This window comes from Cyanistes caeruleus, chromosome 4 (assembly GCF_971803275.1).
Source record: "Cyanistes caeruleus chromosome 4, bCyaCae1.hap1.1, whole genome shotgun sequence".
Lineage (NCBI taxonomy): Eukaryota > Metazoa > Chordata > Aves > Passeriformes > Paridae > Cyanistes > Cyanistes caeruleus.
The window spans coordinates 52,430,617-52,445,947 of NC_141704.1; the positions used below are offsets into that span (position 1 = coordinate 52,430,617).

The window sequence follows — 15,331 nt, forward strand, 5'->3', positions numbered from 1 at the left end:
GGTTGCATATGATTATTAGAGAATTTCTATTTCTGTTCCTTTTTCCTCTGTAAAAATAATTTTCTTGGGGAATTTAAAAATAAAAAACTTGGTACTTTAAAAAGACAAATGGTTAGTCAGGCTTTTTCCCAGAAGATGTCCAACATGTGAGAGACAGCCTGTCTAAGAACCGAGTTTGGTTATGGAGTGCTTTTTAAATTGAACAGCTGGAATTTCACTATCAAAGCTCGTGTTTGCAATCTGCTAGGTTGACTTAGCACAGCTGCACTGCTGGGTTTTTGCTATAAAGTTATATCCATATTTACATATATATGTCCATACACATATAGATGTGTGCATACACCCAGCCTGAAAATGCGCATACTAATTCAACAAAGCGAATATGTGCACATATATAAATTGTTCTGAAGAGTTGGCATTTCTTGAATATATATATATTTGGAGAAATTTTACTGCAGAAAATGAAAGAATATATAACAGTACATATAAAAGCAAACAAAGCAGTGTTCAGTCTCAGTCCTTACTTCCCTTGGTAATTACTAATGATGTCCCTATTGCAATATTGCATTCATGCCTTCAGAGTATCCCTATCGTGCTTTACTTGTATAAGGCAATTATTTATAATAGTGCAATTCAGATCATGTTATGGAAAATTGTTTTGTTAGAGGAAAACACATTTGGCTTGAAATCTTGTGTAGTTACATGAAAGTTTGAACCTGCTATTATTTGTCACTGAGAAGAGAGACACAGTGGAGATCTGAAAGGGTCTACTTTTGACTTTGTATCTGCTTGGGGTTTTTTTTCTCTTTTAAATAGTTCTTGCATGATGATGAGAAGATGTCTTATGTAAAATGTTGCTGTGCTGATAAGAATGGTTCATGACATGATGATGCATTTATGGTACAGGTACCTGGAGCTGGAAAGCAGCGGTCATCGAAATGAAATCAGGTTGCATTATCGTTCAGGCAGTCATCGCTCCCACACAGAAGTGTTCCCATACATTTTGGCAGATGATAAATGGCACAGACTTTCCTTAGCAATCAGTGCCTCTCACTTGATTTTACATGTGGACTGCAATAAGTAAGTAGTGTTGTTTTATAAGAATTTGTCACGTTTGGAATATTTGAGCTCTGAGTAAATTAAATAATAATAACAACTTGGGATTCTATTTTCTCCTTCCTTTTCAGAATTTATGAAAGAGTTGTGGAGAAGCCTTTCATGGACTTACCTTTGGGTACCACCTTTTGGCTGGGACAGAGGAATACTGCGCATGGTTATTTTAAGGTTTGCATTCCCTGAAAGATAAAGAGTGAATTGATTAAGGGATTGAATCATCTTTCTTATGATGAAAGGCTGAGAGATTTGGAATTGTTCAGCCTGGAGAAGAGAAGGCTCAGGAGGTATTGGGACATCTCATCAATGTGGATAAATACCTGAATTGTGAGGAGAATGAAGATGAGGTATCCAGACTTTTCTCACTAGAGTCCACTGACAGGCCAAGGAGCAATGGGCAAAACCTGAAACATCTGAAATTCCATCTGAACATAAGAAAACAATGCTACTGTGAGGTTTGTCAGAGAAAGATGATTATAGAGATAATCAAAAAGCTGTTTGGACACAGTCTTAGGCTATCTGCTGTGGCTGGTCCTACTTGAGCAGGGATCTCAGGAGCTGCCTCCCAACCTCAATCAATTTGAGCTTCTGTAATCATAAAACAGCTCTTAGGCTGCTTTGAAATTGCTCTTTGGCCTTTGCTATTGGAGAGTAGGACACTGAGTACTAATTATATCTTAACTAAGCATATAAAATCTGCCTGCAAGCATGGGATCTCTTCTTTTGGGTGAAACCATCCCTTTCCAGACATCATAGTTGAATTTCATGCTGAAATTTCCCCAAGTTCTTAACTACATACAATTCTGCAGCTGTGTAACAGACATGTAGCTTCTCAGCATTTTGCAAGCTTTATGGAAGGATCCCCATCAGAAATGGTTGTGCTTTAACCCCAGCTGACACCACCTAGCCACTTGCTCACTTCCCTCCATGGTGGAATGGGGAGAGAATTGGAAGGGTAAAAGCTAGAAAACTTGTGGTTTGAAATAGTTTAATAGGTAAAGCAAAGCCACACAAGCAAAACAAAACAAGGAATTAATTCACCACATGCCATGGGCAGGCAGGTGTTCACCCATCCCCAGAAAGGCTCTGTCACCTGTAAGGGTTACTTGGGAAGACAAATGGCACTACTCCAAATGTTTCTTGTTTTCTTCTTCTTGCCTCAGCTTTAAATGCTGTAATGGTGCCCTGTGGTCTCTGATATGACCCCTTCTTTGGTCACTTGGGGCCAGGTGTCCTGGCTGTGTCTCTCCCAACTCCTTGTGCACCCCCAGGCTCCTCACTGTTGGGGTGGTAGGATGAGCAGAAAAGGCCTTGCTGCTGTGTAATTTCTGTAACATCCCTGTGTTATCAGCACTGTTTCCAGCAGAAATCCTAAGCACAGCCTCATGCCAGCTACTTTTCTGTGAAGCAAATTAACTCTACTCCAGCCAAAAACAGCACAAACTCATTAAGGGTCTGCATTAATGTATTTTTTTTACTCTAGTTCCTTTATTCTTCAAGTCTATTTAAGAGTTATATCTTGCAAAAAATTTGCATTTTATTTAAAAGAGTATTTCTAAGTAACTGAAACTGCAGCTGTTTTCAAATTACTTTTTAAAGGTCATTTCCAAGCTTTTCTGCAGTGACTAACTAAAAATAACAATGAATTCAAAACCACCAAACTCTTGCCACATAATTATATCTTGACATTTAATCTTCAGTCCTTAAAAATTATTCAGTATGCTTGTACATCTATCTATTTTTATTTCTGTTTGTTCTTCTATCACTGAATTCAGTCCAGGCAAGAAGCTGTTTATTCATAACTGTTCTTTTTATCAGGTAGTTTTTCCTGTATGGGCTTTAATGTTTTATATGGTGAATGGAAAAACATGATTTTGACAGGTAAAAATAATGTATCCTTTTGTTTTCTCTCCACTTACACATAGGGCATAATGCAAGATGTGCAATTGCTTGTCATGCCTCAAGGATTTATTTCTCAGTGCCCAGATCTTAATCGCAGTAAGTCTATTAATTCTTATATCATAAAATGAAAGGCGTGCTTTTTACCTTCTTGCTGTCCTACAAGCTTTATAAAACCTTGAATTTAAGTATATTGTTTGTCAACTTGGCGTGATTGAACCTATTGTGAATTAATTTGTTAACAGATATTTTATTATTCCAGCATGCCCAACTTGTAATGACTTCCATGGACTTGTGCAGAAAATTATGGAACTGCAAGACATTTTAGCAAAAACATCAGCTAAGGTAATGTTTACTAGGGCTCTAGTCATAGGAGAAATGAGGACTGTCAGTCTTTATTTGCTGTGTTTTTAGATTTTTCATGCTTGTATGGGCTTGTGCACGTGGCTGTGTGCAGAATATCCCTTCATGGTATGTTTACATCTTTATATACCTGTGCCTGATTTATATATACAAATTCTCAGTTCAGAGAATTTTATTGTGTTTAAATACTTTTATAGAAACATGTATTTTAATAGTAAAGAGCATCCAAATCCCTGAGCAAGGAAAGGGCTTATAGATATCCAAACTCTATCTATGAGGCTAATAAATCAATAAACTTAGAATAAAATAGGGAATTATGCTTATAGTGCTTATTGCAGCAAGACTTACCAAGACTTTGGAAGACCTGAGCTGCCAAAGGCACGTTCAGACAAAATATATGCAAGACAAGGAACTAAGAATCCAAACCAGGACTTTCTTCTTTCTTTCCTTTGGAATATTGCACCAAAAGCACTCATGTCTGCTGTGAAAATAGACTATTCTTTAGATATCTGCAGGAATGCTGTTACCTAGCTGATTTGATACACTAATGTTAAAAATGCCTTGGCTGAAGTGCAGAAAAAATTGCTGATGTTGGTTTTGAGCTTCACTTTCATTTGGCCTCTCTCTCTGTGAGTGTTTTATGTGGAGCAAGATTCTTGATCAGTTCACACATACAAAGATGAGAAATCAAGGGCTGTACTCACTTTGACCTGCTTATTTAGTTTCATGATGTCCCTGATGTCATGATGATAAGAAAGATGAAATGCATTCTGTCTTGCTTCTCAGTTTCCATCTCTGAATGACTGGTGGTTTAGTCATGTTGTATTTAATAATAATTGTTTTATTGTCCCTGACTGTGTTTTCCTAAATGTATTCTCTCATCTGTGTACTTGATGATAAGGGGGACAGTTTGTGTTTTAACTAGTGTAGAGACCACTTAAAAATTCAAAACGTTTTTGTGAACTGTGAATACAGTTGTCTCAAGCTGAGCAGAGGATGAACAAGTTGGATCAGTGCTACTGTGAGAGAACCTGCACAATGAAGGGCACAACCTACAGAGAGTTTGAATCCTGGACGGATGGCTGTAAGAACTGCACTTGCATGGTATGGCTATGGGTTGAGTGGAGAGTCAGGAACTCCAGTGTTTCCTCTGACTAGTTTTATTGAGGCAAATAGTGAGAACTTCCAGATGTATGCTAGGTACTGACAATGAAGAACTTTAAAATCTGTTCCAAATCTAAGGAATAGTACCAATAAATATGTTTTCCTATATTTTCAGCATTACTAGCATGTGAAGCTCCTGTATTTTGTCACCATATGCAGGTGCTAGGCAATATACTTAGCTAGCATGTTATTCCCTTGCACCGAGTTGTGAACAGTTCCTCTGGAATTGTGATTCCTTGATTTTTGTCACTATAAACACAGCCTTTTTCTTAGCAAATTATTTAGTATCTCCCTTGTGACCGATTTCCTTTGGTTGCCTTTCATTACATCTCAATAAGTAATAAAAAATAAAATGTCAGGGTCATATGCCAGCTTTGTTATATTAGAAATGGAAAAGATTTGGTGGATGGAAGATTCCCAAAAGTATCACAAGTCTAGATGTGATTGCAAGTATCCTTTCAGGTACCTAACTAGGGCTTCTGTATTATTGCCCATTCATATAAAACTCTTTCATTCCATTTGAGCTCATTAAATGCTTAATCCAAAGGCCGTTAGAAACCAATGAAAAGGCTGTTGTTGTCTGTACTACACCTTAGATTGAATTGCTGCTATCTATAATTGGCTAAATGGGTCACTTTAAGCTTAGTATTTTTTTATCTTTGTCTATCTGGAGGGATATTAGTTTTTCTTTTAGTATTTTACAGTATCAAATCTGGCTGATTAATTTTTATAAATGTTTAAAATTCTTTGAATTTAGAGTTAAATACATTACATATTTTTGTCTTGGATTTTTCTCACAGCTATAATATTGCTACCTTTTAGAAATATATTGTCTCTAACATGAAATCGGAAGGTAGAGTATTGTTCTGTGCTATTGTCATTTCACAATAATCTGTCAGGTTTTTTTTGCTGATTGGCAGAATGTTTTGCCTCCAAATAGATTTGCCTCTAAAAAAAATTGATCATTATCATCTGAAAGAGCACATCATTCATGTTAAAAGATTGTATGTTTGACATTCTGAAGGTATGGTTTCTGTTCCTGTAGTTATTAAAAGACCTGCGTTAAACTGTCTTTTTTGGATGTTGTTAGAAAGTTCACTGCATTTAAAAATAGATTTTCAAGTTCCTGTGTTTGAGAACATCTCTGCTATTGCTAAATAAAACCACCAGTTAAGCACCTTTTATTCTCCTAGAACGGTACTGTGCAGTGCGAGGCTTTGATTTGCCCCCTTGCTGACTGCCCACTTAACTCTGCCCTGGCCTATGTGGATGGCAAGTGCTGCAAGGAATGTCAATGTAAGTTCTACTCTTGTGCCTCTTGCTAATGAATGCTTTGAAATCTTAAATAATGTCAACCTTTCTGTAAGTATGTCAGTTAAAGAGCTGGTCATTAAATAGCTGGATTGAGGAATCTGGGAACTTAGACTTCTCTGAAGTGTTCTGGGAAACTGATAACCAGAAGGTTTTAATGTTTCACGTGGGATATTTTGTTTCATTTTAGTTGTTTTTTTTTAAAAAAATTTAGGTATATATATATTATCAAAATTTAAAAAGAAAAAAAGTTACTTATAAAGGTTTCTGCAGACTTCCATTATCTATGTTTTGGACCAAACTGCTGGAAATTCAAGAACAATTTCCTGGTGTTTGACCAGTGTTTCCAACACCTTTATCAGACGAAGAGTGTACTACCAACCTCATGTTACTGAGCTTAGAAATGGAGGTTCAGATTTGATTCTTCTTAGTTACAAGAAGAGAAAATGAGAAACCTGCAAAACCCAGACATCTAGAAATGTTATTTCACAAGAGGTCATAAAAGAATTAAAGGAAAAATGGAAAAAGGTGATTTACTATTGTCATTTAGGACTGGATACATGATTAACTTTAGTTTCTATAGTATTCTGGTTTTGTTGTAACCAGAGGCGAGAGACGGGGAATTTCAGGTTAATTACTATCTAGATGGACTATATTTAGTATTTCAGATGGATTATGTATGTGTAGTCCATATGTGATGGTCAGTTATTTCAGACTGTGGTAGAATCCATTCTTGAAATTGAGCATGAGATGCACACGCTCCTTTATTCTGTAGATGTTGAGATTTTTCTGTGTGGTTTCATCACTGTTCTACTGCTGTATAAAACCTCTTACAGAGTACAGGGAAATACATAACTGGTTAAAGTGACATGTTGTAAGATAAAACTCAGGAAGACGTTTTGTACTCTTTGATCTGGCTCCCACCGGAGTTTATTAATATTTAATTGTGTTAGAAGTTACACAAACCATCCCTTTTTATGAAACCTTATTAACTTACTCAAGTAGATTAATTCTAATTAAGAGGAAATAAGAATTCAAATACTTTTTTTAACCAGCTACACAGAATCTCCATGCATATTAGATGACTTAGGGTAATTGGTAATTCAGGAATGTGGGATGTGTGGCATTCAAATCTCTGTTAGAGGCCGTTTGAATCTCTGACAATTTCAAATTGTTAGAATTTGAAAACCTGATCCTCTGAAGTATGTTTTTGCAATGTTTTGCCTGTAAATTGAATTGGGAATTCTCTATCCAGGTGTCAGTGGGGAAGCACTCAAATCATGTGACTTCTTCCAAAGTTGTTTTTATTTGGAGTCTTGACAAAAGTTAAGAAATGTGAATGAGCATATGGACATTGACCTTGTCATAGAGCATTGATTCTACTTTGAATTAAGATGCAGTTCTGGTACAGCACACTGATGTTTACTCTGATAGTTCCTGTTTGATATTCTTAATATTATCAAAGTGTCTTGGTTTCAGTGTTGCTAATTTGATGCCAGTACATAATTCAATTTATAACTAGCATGCACACATGCTACTTTCTTGACAAACTATCAGAGAAAATAATTAGATCAGAAAATATAAATTAAAATTGCTTTGGATTTTTTTTTTCCTACTCCCATCTAGGTTATTTAAAGTGACTTTTAAAATAAATCATGCTATTTTTAAAGTGGCTAAATTCTGGGAGCCAAAGGACAAAGAATGTAAATTGGAGTCTCAATGACAAGGTAGTTAAATTCCAGTGAAAGAGTAGAAGTTAGAGGCAATGGAGGCTACAAGACACTCACTAATTCTCCAGGCCACTTTGTTGGAAATGCCAAGTTGTCTCTGATGTGCCACACGTGCCAGCTGTATTCTGTCTTGGTGTCTCTGGGTCAGGGTCTGAGCTGATTGAGGTCAGTGTGCTTGTTGAACTTAGTTATTGCTGGAGGGGTTCAAAGCTGAGCTGCTCCATCTGGACAGGTTCTGAGAAGAACTTAATTGTTCTCAGTGCTCAGGACAACAGCAAGGGATATAGCTTCTGACTAGATAATACAGAGCAAACACAGATGGCTTATAATTGGGAAAACAGCTAATCAGGGGTCTTGCTCATGGAGCCATATCCTTGGTTTTGGACAAGCAGTCATAAGTGCTGAGAAAAAATGATGCCTGATAGACTATTCTTTAGCTGGATTTAGTATCTGTTTCAAGATAGAGCATATATGGATATTGATGTTTCCTTTCTGGTATTTGTTTTCTCATACCAGATGATGAGTAGTTCTGCCAGACTGTTGTTTGAGTAGAAGTGCCCAGGCAGTGACAGCTGCTGGAACCTTGTGGCTGTGTCTCACTCCCCCAGGGCTGAGTGCTTCCCTCCACACTTCTTCCTTTCTTCTGTTGGTGTTAAAACAAAGCCACCAAAAATCAAAAGAGTGAGATTTGATTTAATGACAGCTGGCAGAGAAGAGTTAAGAGCACAGCTCTTTCAGTGACCAGCAAGCAGACTTTTTGGGATTTTTTTTTCATGGTTTTGTTTATTCTTTTTACCCCTCAGTGACTGAGGATGGAGTCATTTTGCATGGCTTTAGGCATGTAGAACTTGGGAATACAATCTGAAGTGGCTTCACTTATGGTAGTAAATAAAATAGGGCAGGCACAGTCCTGGGGCACTTGTGGCTCACATGGCTAAAGCCTCTTCCCCTTTCCCACTCCCAGCAGATTATCTGCATCCAAATGGTTGACTGGGAATGGCCTCTGATCAGCCCTGTGCCCTCAGCTTGTGCCTGGCACTGCTTCAGAGCATCTTGGCTGGTACAGCTGACATGGTGCCATGATGTGTACTAACACTCAGACTGCAGGGAGTTACACGCTGTAACCAAACATTTTCAAGCCTGCTGTCATTTGCTGTTTCATTTACCTGTTGTGTTTCATTTACTAGTTGTGGGCATCACCAGTTTGGCTCTCCTGATAACCAGCTGCAGAGACTGGCACCTCCAGAAGGCACTTGGTGCAGAGAGGGGCTGGAAGGGGTGGGATTAGCTGTCTTCTGGAAGTGGATGTCTCCTTCCATGGCTTGTGTACAGAGCCCAGGTGATTAGATCAGACACTGAACTTTTAGACAGCTGAAGTTGTGAGACTAATCTTACATCAGTTACTGTGATGTATATTGGGTGTGTAAGATAGGAATGTAAAGTGCTGGATTTTTTAATCCTGATTCTGGCATTAAACTGTTATGCTAACAGACTTTCCCACGCTGCCAAATCCTAGGAATTAAATTTCAGCCCAGCCCATCATTTACATTTTGGACAGTGAAGCTTTGTTTTGTCTTGTTCTATGACATTTTCAACACTTAGGAAATTTCAGCACAACTGATTCTTCATGTTTTTCTTAAATGTTTTGTTCAGGGAAGAACACTTAGTGAGGAATGGTTTAGATATTTTTTTTAAACCAATATTGCTTTGACTGGTTCTTTTTGTGAGCCAAAAGAAAAAAAGCCACAAAACAAACAAAAACCGAACCCTGACCTTCTCTCCTAACTCCATACCTTTGTTTCAGGCCATTCAGACAACTTGTACTGTTTTGTCTTGTGTGAAGGTCGATGCTGGTAGCATGAGGAATGGCAGTGAATGCAAATTATCACTGTGTTTTCTATTAGCTGAAATGGGCTAAAAGAAGCAGTAATCTTCCAGGGCAGATGAATGGGCCAGTGTGTTGGGTATATGTTTCAGCTGTAGACAATGTAAAATTCAGCCCAGCTACCATAGCATACATCTCAGCTCAGTGGGAGCTTTCTGTGGAGAACTGTTTGGAACTGGAAGCCAGAGACTACTTTTTTCTATGCTTAATGCAATTTAGAAGAATTCTGAGAAAAAATGTGCAAAAGATCATTAATTTATTTTTTTTTTCCTCTGCAGAGGCAATTGCTTTGTGTGGTGATAGGCACCAATAGAAATTGTGGAGAGATTAAGGCTGCCTACTGACCATATAAATATTGCTTTAGACCACAGGCTTGGCTTAAGAAGTACCAAGGACGAGTTCATTTATTTTAAGTGAATTGTGGAAGGACTGCCAATGTCTTAGCAGCTGAGAGATTTGATGCATAGTCAGCAGATCTTATTATGGTAATGTTTTTATTAGTCGATGTACTAACACCAGGGCATCACCTCCAAAAGCTATATGCACTCTTTATTTTTTTTAAATGGAACTAGTGTATTTTAAACAAACTGACTGATTTTTATTTATTTTACAAGACCAGAAGTGATATTTGTGCCAGCATCTGGTGCAGTAATAATTCCCATCACCACAACTGATTTCCAGGAAGCAAGTGCTCTCTTCTCATCACTCTCTTCCTGACAGTGATGCTGCAGATACATACTGACCTAATAGAAAACTATTAAAATCCATCCCAACAGATTCCAGTATAGGTTAAAATCTGAGCCATATGCTCATTATGCAGGCTGTGATTTTTCCATATACCTGTTTGTTTGTTTTTCTTCTGAGACTGGATATTTGCTGGGTTTCTGGTGCATCAGCCAAATCTGTAGTCTAACACAAGTATTTTAAGCAACTGTGAGAAGCATAGGGTTGTACTGGATCAGCTCACAGTTCTGGTGCTAGCAGGTGTGGAGAGAGAGTGTGTAAAGGGGGATTTATAACTTGGGAAGGATTTTTTAACCAAATAATTGAAACACAACTATGGACATTATAGATCTTATTAACATGTGTGGGTTTCTGATGCAGTGATCTGTCTTGATATCTTGTAGAAACTTTTCATGTTATGATTAAAATTAAAGGGATTTGCCTACCATCTTGCTTGTCGTAATTCACCCATACTTTTTCCTCCAAAGCTAGACACTTCTGCCAACTCCAGCACTTGTAGCCTACTGACACAGAGAGAAGGAGCTGTGAAAGCCCATCTGCTTCTTTGTGGCAGCAACTGACCATCAGCAAGAGCGTAAAATTTGTATCTAGAAACTTAAGGAATATTGGTTAAACTTACTCTGAAACTCATAATTAATCCAGGTGGTTTGAAGCATTGTGGACTTAAGCCTGTGCTGTTTATTGAGGTCCATATTTTTATAAAATTGCCACTTTCTCCCCTTGGCTTTTATCCTCTAGCCTTAGGTGACTTCCATCAGCAGCAAAGTGGGATGCCAGCCCCCTGCCTTGTTCAGCCAAGGGCTGGAGAAGCTTCTGCATTCAGTGTGGCACAGAGAAGAGGCTGCAGCTTGGAGAAGTGATTAGTCACTGCCTGAATAGGTCATCTTATCCTTGCAGTAAATCAGAAGAAGGGAAATGGAAGAGCATCTCCAGCAGGCTGGCTGGAACACGGCATGAATCTGAGGGCTGAGGGCAGCCAGCAGGCTTGGGGTGTCAGAGCAGGCAGCAGTACTGGAGGAAGAAGAAGCAGTTTTTAGCAGTAAAACAAAGATTTCTCATTTATCATAGTTCTTTAAAAAATGCACACTTTAGAATATAGAGGAAAAGCAACATTCTGGTTAATACAAAAAAATAGTTGCTTTTTGATTTTAAATACTTGTGTGGCTTTTGAAAGAACATAAGTGCAAATAGAGCATAAATTTTGTTCTTCTGAGGTTTCTTTTTAATATGAAAATTCAGATAAATTACCCTACTTCAGAATAGTATTAAAAGGTATCTTGAATATAGCCAACACTGGATTGTTTCATAGAGCTGTGTTATTTACTATAAGCTCATGTAGTCAGCATGCAGAACTTCTGAATGTTATTTAGCAGAATAGTGTACATTCAGCCTCTACTTTTTGGATTTTCTGTGCTGAAATGTCTCACATCAGCCTTGTTTTTCAGGCTTTTGAATTATATATAATGACAGTAACACATTGGGATGACAGATAAAAAGCATTATAGACACACTTGTACTACTGAGATGAATTACATTGTACTTTACCAACTGTTTAAACCATTCTATTACTTCTTAAGACTTCAAAAGAAAGTCAGTATTCATATTAATTTAAAAATAGGACATAAATAATTTTTCTAATTAAATAATTTTACAAGAGGAAAAACCATGTCCTTGAGCTCATGTAAGTCAGTAAAATCAGTGGAGACATTATAGATTTACAAAGCTGTGATAGGAAAACATAATTGATGCACCTTTCATTTGTGAATCCGGCACAGCTCCTAGAATGTCAGTCTCACAAAAGAGCTGAGGCTGGAAGGGATCTCTGGAGATCTGGTCCAGCCCTCCTGCTCAAGCAGGGCCATCCCGAGCAGGCTGCCCAGGACTGTGGCTAGATGGCTTTTTTTTGTATCTACACAGATATTTGGGATATGTGGGACTCCACAACCTCCCTGGGCAACCTGTGCCAGTGCTCAGTCATCCTCACAGCGACAAAGTATTTTCTTCAGTCCAAATGTTTTTTGATGTGTTCTGATCTGTGCCTGGTGCCTCTTGTCCTGTTACTGGGCACCACTGAGAGCAGCCTGTCTTTCTCTTCTTCATTCCCTTCCATCAGGAGTACACATGCTTTGGGAAGATCTCCTCAGAGACTTCACTTTTCTGGGATGTGTAACATCTCAGGAAGCTGAGACACTCTAAGAATGAGTTCAGCACAGGAAAGGCCCCAAAACAAAGACAGCTGAAGACAATGGAAGGATTCCCTTGGCTTTGGTAGGCAGGGCCAGTCTGACCCCAGACCCAAGGTGCTCAGTCTCTGCTCTATTTTCCATTGTGAAGCTATAGAAATTTTCAAATTACTCTTACACCACAGCAATATTTGGTTTATCTCTGTTAAATAGCCAATGACAGAATTGTTAGGGGATTTTTGCTGCTGAGCATGTAGTCTCGCATGACCTTTGTAATTTGTAAGCTGGCCAGTATTTCTCATCAGAAGGAAAACGGAATCTTCTGACTTGTAATTCCTCTCTGAGCAGGAAACCCATTCCTTGTGTGTCTTTTGTTCTCTATAAATTAAAATATAGCTTACAGTAAATTGAAATACAGCTTACAGTATTTGGACTTCTCAAAATATTTTGTTCCTATTTTGTTTCCTTTCCCACTTACCCATGTGCTTTGAATTTCGTTGTTCCTTGTTAGCAAAGGAGAACTGGAGCAGTTCTCCTGTCTCAGATTTTCATGCCTCAAAGTGTGGCTTCCTCCTAGCTGAGCGGCATTTTAGCTGTTCTGGACCCCATGCATTATGGAGCTCCACTAGAAGACTCTAGATATCGAGGCAATGTGTCAGTAGACGAGGAGAACTCCAGTCAATGGTAAAATTATCTAGTTTTAGTCTTACTGTGTGCCTGAGGAGTGAATGCTAAAATAAAGTATGCTTAAGAAAATCCTTATTCATTAAAATACATTACACTGGATATACAGCAATCTGCACTAAAGAAGAAATTTGAAACATAATATTGGTAATTTTATTGGTAGAGAATTAAAAATATTTTTTTACATGGAGAATTTTGCTGTAGGCCATGCTCTGCTCTCCTTATAACCTATTTTGTCGAGGTTATGTAGGAAAAGAGCTAATCTTTTCCATTCCTTTTTCATTATATTCTTACCAGAGAGTTCATAAAATACAAAATACCTGCAGCATATTATTATTTTAGTTTATCTCCAGTGCAAATAAAACATTAACATATGCTAGATATGAATATATTTGCTTTCAGACAGCTGGGAGTGGACAGGTTGGCTATGTTCCAGCTTCTAATAAGTTGGTACCCTAGCTTTAGTAATGCTGATTTCACCAGAATTTTCTTAGGTAGCTATGAAATAATAATTTATAAACATCTGGTTCTATTTATAATTACAAAAATCATCTAGAATATGTAAGCATTCACATGCATGTGTGCTGATTTCAATGTTTGTTCTCAGCAGTGATGTGCTTATGTCACTGTATATGCATTGTTGGTATATGAGGTTCTTTATTGTTTGATTTGTTTTTTGGGGGGCTGTGGTGGGGTTTTTTTTGCTTTGTTTTAGGTTTTTTGTGGGAGGGATTTTTGTTGGGTTTTTTTTTTTTTTGTCCCATAATCAGGAGCACATTGCCAAATCAGCAGCTTGTAGCTGTTATTCTATATTTTGCCTGAACCCTTTATTCTGTAAATCTTGTTAATACCTATCAAAATAGGTATTATTTTTATATTTATCAGTATTATCAGTAGCAAGCATCTTCAGTAGGTATGTGCTGTGGAAAAAAGAAAACATTTGCCGTAGCTGAAAACCCTAGACCTACAGGTTTTTGACAAGGTCATAGAAATGTAAGAAGTGGGAAGCAGGGAGTACTGATGGAGTCAAGGCTCTACAAAATCCAGCCAACCAACTGAATGAGATTCCTGGCTTGTACAATTTTGCAAAGACCAGTTTGCACTTGACATACTCGTGTTCAAAACAGGGTTGCCACATTGACAAGGATTGTTTGGATGGAAAGCTGGCCTGGGGGAGACACTGGCAGGGGATATGGGAGTGTAGAAGAAGGCACACATACAGTTTTTTGACAGTGCCTATGTGTGTGAAATGAAACAAATGGGAAGGTTGTGAAAGCTGAAACTCAATAAATAAATTATTGGAAGAAAATCCACCACAAAACTGTCAATAAATGTGATCTTATTTCCCCTGGAAGGGATGGTAAAATATGAATGAAGTTGATTCAGTGAGATTAATATAAAATGATGCACACTGTTATCCTTTATTTGTCATTTTATGAAGATGATGATTTAAACCCATGTCTTTCAGTCTCTTGGACTGCAGAAATTTGACATTTTTTCAGTGGAAACATGTAGTGAATTAAAGCATCTACTTCTTGGTTTACTTCTCTTAACTACTGCTTGCAGATATCTGAAGTGTGATGTATAGACCTCCAGGCTGTTATTGATCACTGTTTCTACATCTGTCAGCTCGTAAAATACATTCAGCTTCAAATAATGGTCACTTAGTCCCATGTGAAACACAACTTTAAAATTAAAATCTTGGCTGATATGGTGTAACAGACCTTTATCCTGCTTTCCTCTTCTGCTGGCTTCAAAAACATCATTGCAGTCCTCTTTATTTGAAGAGTTCCTGCAATTTGCTTGTGTAACTGTACCAGTCCCAGGACCGTATCAGTGGTGTTCCTGTAACTTTGTTCTGCCTCTCTGCCACTACAGAGAGTTTTTACTAATTTTTGCCTTTTTGGGGATTTTTATTTATTATCAGTTTCCACTAAGAAGAAAGCCTTGTTCATTTGTTTGTGAGGGTGGTTGACTGTCCTAAGCCTTTTTCTGCAGGGTGGCTGACTAGTTTATTTTCATCTTCTACTCACTGAAATTATTTGTGTAAGTTTCTTATTGTAAATGAAAATTCTGGTTTTCCCCTTCTTACTTTAAATTATTTTTAAGTATGATTTTGACTGTTTTCTCAATTTCATTTTAATTCGTGACATTTGGTTAAAATCCCTTGACATTATTTTACATCTAGAACTCTTTTTTCCCAACAGATGAAAAAAAAATTGAAGTTATTATTAGGTTTTTCTTTTTTATTCTGG

The 15,331-nt window shown here is 37.6% G+C and overlaps 1 protein-coding gene across 1 annotated transcript in view; it reads left to right on the forward strand.

The window, feature by feature from the left end:
* NELL2 (neural EGFL like 2) overlaps positions 1 to 15,331 on the forward strand; it is a 137,199-nt gene that overhangs the window by 29,299 nt on the left and 92,569 nt on the right. The window contains exons 4-9 of the mRNA XM_086884647.1: positions 907 to 1,080; positions 1,188 to 1,284; positions 3,039 to 3,111; positions 3,275 to 3,357; positions 4,351 to 4,479; positions 5,733 to 5,835. Coding sequence (XP_086740773.1) covers positions 907 to 1,080; positions 1,188 to 1,284; positions 3,039 to 3,111; positions 3,275 to 3,357; positions 4,351 to 4,479; positions 5,733 to 5,835 — 659 coding nt within the window. The remainder of the gene's footprint in view (positions 1 to 906; positions 1,081 to 1,187; positions 1,285 to 3,038; positions 3,112 to 3,274; positions 3,358 to 4,350; positions 4,480 to 5,732; positions 5,836 to 15,331) is intronic.